This window comes from Malus sylvestris, chromosome 5 (genome assembly GCF_916048215.2).
Source record: "Malus sylvestris chromosome 5, drMalSylv7.2, whole genome shotgun sequence".
Lineage (NCBI taxonomy): Eukaryota > Viridiplantae > Streptophyta > Magnoliopsida > Rosales > Rosaceae > Malus > Malus sylvestris.
The window spans coordinates 24,447,182-24,457,705 of NC_062264.1; the positions used below are offsets into that span (position 1 = coordinate 24,447,182).

Consider the following 10,524-nt stretch of genomic DNA (forward strand, 5'->3'; position numbering starts at 1 on the left):
ACGGGTCATAACGGGTCATAACGGGTCGGGTCACTTTACCCGTTGGGTAAAGTGACACGACCTGTTAAGGACCCGTTAAGATAACGGGTGTGACACGACACGACCCGTTAAGATAACAGGTGTTACACGAAAACGACCCGAACACGACTGACACGACCCGTTTGCCAGGCCGAATGTCAATTATTTTTCGAGTTGAAATCTCAATAATTTTACGTGTCGGATTTCAAGTGTCACGTGTCGATCTATGAGTAACTTTGCAGATTTCTTGTCGATAAGGAATCTCAATCATTTTACGTCTCGGATTTCGAGTACCACATGTCAATCTATGAGTAACTTTGCATATTTCTTGTGGGTAAGGAATCTCAATAATTTTACGTCTCAAGCTTCAAGTGTCATCGATATGTTAATAACTTTGCAGATTTCTTATCGATATGTAATCTCAATAATTTTTTGGATATGATTTCGAGTGCCACATGTCAAGCTGTAATTGGTTGTGGGAATTTTATATAGGATTTTTATCTGCGTAGCATTTGTTATCTTCAGTTTCCAATGTCCATAAATAATGTCCATAAATATGGTGGATATTGGCCTATAATTCACATACCCAAAGTGGGCGACAATTGTCCAAGCAATTGCAAACCCTGGGGATGACGCCGAAAGGTGATTTACCTTACACCAAGAGTCATACCGGAAAGATGTTGAGAGAGCTTTCGATATTCTACAAGCACGGTGGAAGATCATTAAGGAACCGACAAGAGGGTGGAGTCGAGAAAATTTGAACTCCTTGCTGATGTCTTGCATCGTATTACACAACATGATTGTGGAGGATGAGCGAGATGGGTATATTGATGGAGAGTCTGATGACGACCAAGAGGATCCAAATAGGTCAAGAAGGTCGTGCAAAAATATATGATGGGCCTAATTTGCCTTTGAATCCAAGAACTGGTAATATCTCTTTAAATGAGTATATGAGATGTCATAGGATGATACGTTTACGTGCCATAAACAAGTACCTGCAACAGGATCTTGTTGCACATCTTTAGGCCAAAAGAAGCATGGAGTAGGCGTTTAAGTTTTATGTTGTTAAATGTTTTTTGGCCTAATTGGATAAATGGTCCCTGTGGTCATAAGGTATTCGGATGATAGCCCCTGTGGTAAAAAAATTCGGATTTAAACCCCTGTGGTCTAAGTCTGTTAGGATTTAAACCCCTGTGGTATAAGTCTGTTAGGATTTATGCCCTTCTGTTAAATAATGCTGATGTGGCTGCCACATATATGCCACATGACTGCCAAATGTCTGCCACGTGGCAAAATAATAATTTTTTTTTTAAACCTGAATTTTTACAAAAAAAAAAAAAAAAAAAAAACCCAGATCTGCAAGAAGAAGAAGAAGGAAGAGGGAGAGGGAGAGGGAGGAGGGCGCGGGGAGAGGGCTCCGGCGAGGGGGGGAGCAGGTCTCCGGCGGGAAGAAGAAGAAGAAGAAGAAGAAGGAAGAGGGAGATGGAGGAGTCGCGCGGGGAGACCGGCGGGAAGAAGAAGAAGAAGGAAGAAGGAGAGGGAGGAGGGTCACGCGGCAGGGGGGGAGCTGGCCTCCGGCGGGAAGAAGAAGGAGAAGAAGTCCGGCGGGGGGGGGGGGGGGGACGGGCGGAGGGCGGGAGGAGTTTCTGGGTTTTTTTTTTTTTTTTTTTTTTTTTGTAAAAATTCAGGTTTTAAAAAAAAAATATTATTTTTGCCACGTGGCAGACATTTGGCAGCCACGTCAGCATTATTTAACAGAAGGGCATAAATCCTATCAGACTTAGACCACAGGGGTTTAAATCCGAATTTTTTTACCACAGGGGCTATCATCCGAATACCTTATCACTACGGGGACCATTTATCCGATTAGGCCATTTTTTTTTAATGTTGTTTAAGTTTCATGTCGTTAAATGTTTTTTTAATTGTTGTTTAAGTTTTATGATGTTTAATGGTACTTAATATTATTTAATGTTGTTTAGTATTGTTTAATGTTGTTTAATGTTACTTACTGTTATTTAATGTTACTAAATGTTGTTTAATTGCTTAGGTAGTTATAGGAAAAAAAATAGAATTAATTTTTTTTTAAAAAAATATTGTAAAAACAAAAAATCAAATTTAACGGCTAACTAACGTTAGCAACTAGTCGTTGAGATTCAAAAAGCTAGACCGGCCTGGGCTAGCTGGTTTAGGCCATCCGGTTAGCCTGATTCTTCTTTTGTGGCCCGGTGGGGCCCACGAGCCATTTGGCCTAGCTTTCAGTTGAAGACGGTTTTCATGTCATTTAGGGCTATTTTCGGCCTTCTGGCCGGATTGGTTGGAGATGGCCTTAAGGTGCAGATGGTTTTGTGAGGTTAGCCAAAGTTTAGAATTAATTAAAACTTAATGTGTACAACCTATTAGCCAATTTTTTTCCAGTGATCGGGGAGCATGCTGCCACCACAGATTGTATCTTTTACATAAGAAGGAAAGAAATTAAGTTTGGTGAAAACAAAGACTCATAATTTATTTACCACATATTATGCATGTTTGGCAAGTAAATTCTCCTATCATCACTTCTATAAATAACTATATGCACTTAACTATGTTAAGCCCTATATATATATATATATATATGAGATTTGCATAACACATCACTTTGGTCCTTGACATTTGAAATCAATATAAGTGGTCCTTGAGATTGTACACCATCAATTATTTTGGTCATTTCGTGCAAAATTATGTTAAACAAGGATCAAAATGACAAATATGCCCTCAATTTAATAAACAATAGGCCAAAATGATTTGACCAAAATTAAGGATATTTTGGTCATTTTATTCATATTTAATGGAGATTTTTCAAGGAAGGACCAATGTCACATCCCGGCCCGGTCCCCCACCACATCCCGGACTCGACTCTGCCATAGCACGATATTGTCCACTTTGGGCCCCAACCACGCCCTCACGATTTTGTTTCTGGGAACTCACACGAGAACTTCCCAGTCGGTCACCCATCATGGGAATGCTCTCGCGTGAACTTGTTTAATTTCGGAGTTCCGATGGAACCCGAAGCCAGTGAGCTCTTAAAATGCCTCGTGCTAGGTAGAGATGAGAATATACATATAAGGCTTACATAATCCACTCCCATGGGCGATGTAGGATGTTACAACCAAAATGATTGATGGTGGACAAACTCATTAATTATATTGATTTCAAATCTCAGAGACCAAAGTGAGGAGTTATGCAAATCTCAATGACCATTGTGGCTAAAAAGCATATATATATATATATATATATATATATAAATGTGTATTGTTTACATACAATATGAGAATACAATGTGCGTCGGGTATACATGTAGAGTAAAATTAAACTTGAAATGAAATATGTGTGTACTGGTTGGACCTGAAATAGTTTTTAGAGTAAATTGTAGCAATGATCTCTTAACTTGAACTCAATTGGAGTAATGGTCTCTCAACTAAAAATTCATTACCATTGGTCCCTTAACTCATCAAAACGTGCAGCTATGGTCCCTCAACTAAAATCAATTACCATTAGTCTCTCAAATCATCAAAACGTACAACTATGATCCCTCAACTAAAAATTCATTACCATTGGTCCCTCAACTTTAATCCAACTGGAGAAATGGTCCCTCAACTTTAACCCAATTAGAGCAACGGTCACTCAACTTTAACCCAATTGTATCAATGGTTCTTTCAACATAACTTATTTTGACAAAATTATGACGAAATTGACAAAAATGACCATAACTACACGTTTTGATGAGTTGTAGGACCAATGGTAATAAAATTTTAGTTGATGGATCATCGGTCCAATTTGATTAAAGTGGAGGGACCATAACTACAATGTACTCTAGTTTTTAAGGTCAACAAGTACTAAGCAAGCAAGGATGTCAACATTTTGGTTTGGGAACGAAAATACTATATCCCTCACCATAACCACGAAAATTAACCATATCCATAACCGCAAAATAGCCATCGGGTATTATCCATAACCATACCCACCAAGTAACAAATTTCCCATAAGTTAACGGTTATATCCATCTTCGTCAAAAACAAAAAATTATATTCACACAATTGACGCACAATAACTTAGTAGATACTAATTTCATCATTAAATAGCCTCCAATTAAACATTGATGATGTTGGCTGTTGATATCTCCCATAAGCATTATGTTTGGTGCATAATGAATATAGCATAGAGTTTGACGCATAATGAATATAGTACATAGGGTTCGGTGAATATTATTATATTATATACTAAATATATTATGCGGTGAATAATGAATATGGTAAAATGGTATAGGTTCACTCAATATAAATACATACATATATATAAATAGGGACATTTTGGATATGGTCCCTAACTATCAATATTATTTGACTGAAACCTTGTTGGTTTTCAATTTTTGATCAAAGTCTGTGAAATTAATGTGATAATGTATTTCTATGTAGGTTACGATATTTTTTAAATTAAAATTTGAAATTTATAGTTGTTTGTGTTAATGAGATTTTGAATAAAAAAACCCATAATTTGTGGATTAAAATTATTAAAATTATTAAAATATAAATTATACTCTCCAATATATTTTGTGTTTGTGTGTGTATATATATGAATATGTATATAAACATGGGTACATTCATCAAAATTAACAAAAAAATTATTGTACCAATGTATGGTTACATTCTTCAAAACCACACAAAAAACAATAAATATTAGGCTTAATAACATTAGTAAATTTCTTTGATTAAACTTGACATGGATACATTCTCAAATCAAGAAAAAGAATGTACCCATATAAGTTTAAAAATGGATTAGAAAAAAAATGAATAGATTTTATATAAAAAAAGGGTTCATTTTACTACAACAAATTGGTATATTTAAGAATGGGTACATTTTAAGATTAAAAATTTGAAAATACATGAATGGGTACATATAAGATTAAAAAATTGGAAACCTTTTTATAAAAAAGAAGGGGTACAAACTTATTCTATTTTATTTATTTATTTTGGAAATGTTTTGAATTGAAAATTATTTAGGAGTTTAATAAAGGTGTGAGTATTAAAATCCTAAATCAATTATTAATTTTTATTTTAAAAATTAAGTAACTGACATGTAAATTCATTATTGCATTAATGCTAGGGACCTTGATCAAAATCTGAAAACTAATAAGGTTTTAATCAAAGAACATTAGTAACTAAGAACCCGATTCTAATTTTTCCATATAAGTATGTAGGTGTGTGTATATATATATGTATAATATGTATGCAATATATTATTCGGTTCAAATTTGGGTACGAATATGGATTAGAGACCCTATAACCATATCTAAAACCATAACCAAATAAAGTTCATGGTTTTTACCCATAACCATAATATATCCGAATTTTCATACCTAAATCCGCTCCATTTGGGCGGGTATCGGTTTTAACGGTTTGAATTATCATCCCTACAAGCAAGTAGATGGAGGTTGGGCTGTTATTATCTAAAGAGTGCATTTTTGCTCACCATCATTTAGTGTGATATATGTTCATCACCCTATTTATCACCGTTAGATGAGTTTGAATTTTGAGATTTGTGCCTATCCACTGCACGAATCTCGAAATTCAAACTCATATAACTGTGATAAATAAGATGGTGAGCATACACCACACTAAATGATGGTGATAAAAAATGCTCCCTTATCTAAAAATGGAAAGAACACCATTTGTAGTACAAGTCGTTGATAACTTGATAGGGCTGCTATTATGTAAAAATGGAAAGAACACCATTTGTAGTACAAGTCGTTGATAATGTAAGCTGAGGGTGAAGTTAAGGGCGGTTATTTTATAATAATCCATGTTGACGATGTGCGGCCCATAAGCTAAGCATGCAAATCGTGGATTAATTAGTTTAAATAGAATATTAATTCAAATCAAACGACAAGGATTCAAGGAAAGTGATGTAATTAAGTTTGCCGTATATCATGACATTATGGCGCCAACATGTTGATAATTTCTGTGTATTCTTCGTAGCTCCATATATATAAATAATTACGTTCTAAATCAAGACAATACTTGAAATTAAAAATATTATCTAGCCTTAAGTAGGATTATTCCGGGATTAAACAATCACATGGGATGAGGAAAATCGGCATCGTAAAACCACGTGGCGCCTGGGGAAGACACGAAGAGGCTGTTGACCAGCAGGAGCGGACAGGGGATCCGCATCCCCCAGCACGGGAGTGACGTGGAGCCACGTGGAGGGAGGTGACTGGGGGAAGTGGAAAAGTGACCCTTGAGGGCAATGAAGGGGCAAAAAGGAGGGAGATTTTGGATGAGGATTGAGGGGAGGAGTGCCAGCGAAGCGGCGGGCGGCCGGCGAGGGAATGGAAGGTGGGAAGAAAGTAATGGTGCGAGGCTTCTCCGAGTCCAAAGTCCAACGCTCTAACCCATAGATCAATACTATAAAATCTTATCCCGTTTTTTTAGCTTTGTTTTTTGCCTGTTTGGTGGTTGTCTATAATATTTTCCTTGATTGTTTGGAGGTTTGATGTAGAGCAAAATGGGGAAACAAAAGTAAATGTGCTTTTTCGATTCCCAAATAATAAAAAATGGTTGGTAGTGTCAGCCGCGGATAAGTTATAAAATATTAAAAATTGTTGTAAACATTCCTAGTTTAAGTATGATTGTGTAAATCCTAGATAAGATTTGATTCTAGTTATCATTTCCTATTACAACTTGTATTACTTGGAGGAGAAGGAATATCTTCTCTCCCTTTACTACTATAAATAAAGGCACAATGTAGGAGGGATAACAACACACACATTCCCCTACAATTCTACAAACACACATCTCTCTCCTCTCTCTCTCTGCCGCCGGCCCTAGTCCATCTGTCAGATAAAATAGACCACAACACGTTATCAACACGCTCTTCACGCTGTGCTTAGAAGAATTTAAAGAGAATTTATTCGTCTACAATCAGGGGAGTATTACGTTTCAATTATTTTTAATTGATTAAATCTTGATTTTATTGAATTCATATATTGTTATTGATTCAATTTATTTTTCTTCTTATGTTGAACGTGATACAAGCTTGAAGATGAAAGCCGAAATTGAAGAAATAATTTTTCTGCATCAAACCAGTTCATCTATATCATCACGCAATCAGGTTCTTTCTAAACAACGGCTTTTAACTCGATATTTTGCAAGCCCTGATAGCATGAACATTCACCATGATGCATGACCCAACTTTACGTTTAACGTATTTTAGATTCTACATAAATTGTGTATGCTTCATAATCAAAATTGCTACAATTATGTGAATTTGATATTTGTCATGAATTGAATCCTACATATGTACATGCATTGAAACTATTATTTGCATATGCATCAACGTAAATATGTGATTCATTAAAATTATACATGCATATAATATAATTGAATACAAAAAAAAAAAAAAAAAAAAAAAACGAAATTTTTTTTTTTAGGGCTGCACACAGCAGCCCATTCCCCTCTTCTCTAATTTTTTTTAAAATAATATGGGTTTTTATATTTTCACCCACACTTTAATTTGGCCCCGAAGACCAAAAATAAATTAATTCACTTATCATTATACAATATCTCTGCATATATTCTTTGCATATTTGTTTGCATATATATTTGTGTTTGCCTGCAGGAATATATGAACCTGAAGTTCATAATTACTTTGAAACCCGAAGTTTCTTCTAAACATGCCTTGTTAGAAAACCCGAAGTTTTCACTTAAATATATCACCCATGAAAACCCGAAGTTTTTCATGCAAAATTAAACCAATACATGTCTATTAGAACCTGTATGTTCTACTCCTATGTGAATGGATTGATTTTTCTCCATTACACTAACCACATCTTGTCCATCTATTTTGATAGGACCATGTCGAATTTGAACAAACTCGACTTCACCGCTTTGGAGGTTTCTGGAAGGAACTACCTCAAGTGGGTTCAAGATGTGAAGCTCCACCTCACTGCAAAGAACTTGCGTCCTGCTATTGAAGAAGCAACAGATAAACCTGTTGGCGAGGCTGAAAAAGCCACTGCTATGATCTTCATCCGAAGACATATCCATGACGCTCTACAAACTGAGTACCTTGCTGAGGAGGATCCACGTGCATTATGGGTCGCTTTGGCTGATCGTTTCGATCACCAAAATGACATATTCTTGCCTGAAGCAAGACACGACTGGCAGCACTTGCGCTTCCAAGACTTTAAGTCTGTGAATGAATATAATTATGAAGTTTGTCGAATCCGATCACTTCTCAAGTTTTGCAATGAAACTTTGACTGAAGAGGATCTCCTAGAGAAGACCTACTCGACCTTCTCTGCTTCTAATATTGTCCTGCAGCAACAATATAGAGCTCAGAAGTTCACTAAGTTCTCGGATTTGATCTCTGTTTTACTTCTTGCTGAAAAACAGAACCAGCTGTTGATGAAGAATCATCAAGCTCGACCTACTGGGGCTACTGCTGTGCCTGAAGCACATTATAGCACTCATCAGCACCCAAAACGCCAAAAGAGGCGTGGTAAGGGCGGCCAGAAGCCATCCCACCAAGGTCAACAGAGCCAAGGCCCATCCAAGGGAGGAAACAAAGCCCAGAAGCGCCCAAACCTTGCTCCCAAGGCCCCGAACTTCAAGAATAAGGGCAAAGCACCTGCCACAATGAATGACGATATGTGCTATCGTTGTGGTTCCAAGGACCATTGGTCTCGTATTTGCCGTGCTCCCAAGAAGGTTGTGGATGCATATCATTCTCGTCGTACGAAGTTTGAATCAAACTTCCTGCAAGTGGACGAACCGGAGACTACAAAGATGGAGGTTTCTGATTTTCAGGAGGATACCACTCCTATGGAAGATTAGAATCTTAGACATAGACTTATTTTTCAGTTAAAATAAGACAATTGGGGCCGAATTCCACCTAGTGGCCGAACCCCACCTTGTTTTTTGGTTGATTTTGAACAATTTTCCTTTATGTTTTGGATTATTAGTTGGCGATTTATTTTGGATATTAAGTTTTTTCCTTGAATAAATGAAATTATTTCGAATTGATACTTGTTTTTATAAACTTTTATGCATGTGACCGATTCAAATTAATTTTTCATTCTAGGTATGACTAGTGGGAAAGTTAGTTGTCTGGCAGATAGTGCAACCACGCATACTGTTTTGCGTGAACGCATCTATTTCACTAACTTCGTACCTAAGAATGCACCTCTGACAACCCTCTCAGGCCCATCCAACCTGATCGAAGGATACGGTAAGGCACGTATAATGTTGTCCAATGGTACAATCTTGACCATTGCTGAGGCACTCTATTCTCCACGTTCCGGAAGAACGTTACTAAGTTTCAAGGACATTAGAGATAACAATTACCACGCTGAAACCCACGTAGAAAACGGAGTAGAATTTCTGTGCGTAACTTCCTACGAATATGGCCAGAAGCGTATTCTAGAGAAGATGGAGCGTAACCCGAGTGGTCTGTATACTACGACCATACGCCCCATAGAATGCCACTATGTGGCCGGCCCTACCACAGGGACCGCGCACGAAATTACACTTTGGCATGATCGTTTGGGACATCCTGGACGAATAGCGATGCGCCGTATCCTCAAAACTTCACACGGGCATCCACTAACCCGAAGCTTAGGTTCGATCCATGAAATTGCATGTCAAACATGTTCTATGGGAAAGCTTATTACTAAGCCTTCTTATGACAAGATTCGTTCGAATCCTCCCATTTTTCTACAACGGATTCAGGGGGACATTTGTGGACCGATTCAACCTCCCTGCGGACCATTTAGATATTTTATGGTTTTGGTTGACGCTTCTACACGTTGGTCACACGTGTGCTTGTTGTCCACAAGGAACGCTGCATTCTCCAAACTGTTGGCTCAGGTTATCAAGCTCAGGGCTCACCACCCTGATTATCCGATCAAATCTATTCGATTGGATAATGCTGGAGAATTCACATCTAAAACTTTTGATGACTATTGCATGTCGGTTGGGGTTGAAGTTGAACATCATGTACCCCATGTTCACACCCAGAACGGCCTGGCAGAGGCTTTCATTAAGCGTTTACAAATGATTGCTCGATCGTTGGTCATACGTACCAAGCTCCCGATCGCTGCTTGGGGCCATGCAATATTGCACGCAGCAAAGTTGGTCCGCCTGAGGCCTGTTGCGACACAACCATTTAGTGCCCTTCAGTTGGTCACCGGATGCGAACCCGACATATCGCATCTGCGCGTTTTTGGTTGTGCGGTCTATGTGCCGATCTCGCCGCCCTTACGTACAAAAATGGGGCCTCAGCGAAGGATGGGAATCTATGTCGGATATGATTCTCCTTCGATTATTCGTTACTTAGAACCTTTGACAGACGATCTGTTTACCGCTCGTTTCGCGGATTGTCATTTCTATGAGACAGTCTTCCCGTCATTAGGGGGAGATAAGAACGTCAACGTTCCTAATGAACGACGCGAATTATCGTGGACGACTCCCA

The 10,524-nt window shown here is 37.8% G+C and overlaps 1 protein-coding gene across 1 annotated transcript; it reads left to right on the forward strand.

The window, feature by feature from the left end:
• The first annotated feature begins 6,807 nt into the window (after nt 1-6,807).
• On the forward strand, nt 6,808-9,018 carry LOC126624089 (uncharacterized). Its single transcript, XM_050293105.1, has 2 exons — nt 6,808-7,164; nt 7,904-9,018. The coding sequence occupies exon 2, from the start codon at nt 7,908-7,910 to the stop codon at nt 8,886-8,888; it is 981 nt and encodes a 326-aa protein (XP_050149062.1). The 5' UTR covers nt 6,808-7,164; nt 7,904-7,907; the 3' UTR covers nt 8,889-9,018.
• The last annotated feature ends 1,506 nt before the right edge of the window (nt 9,019-10,524 follow it).

Bases quoted from the DNA above. Each gene is read 5' to 3' on its own strand.
- LOC126624089 (XM_050293105.1), top strand. From the start codon at position 7,908: ATGTCGAATTTGAACAAACTCGACTTCACCGCTTTGGAGGTTTCTGGA.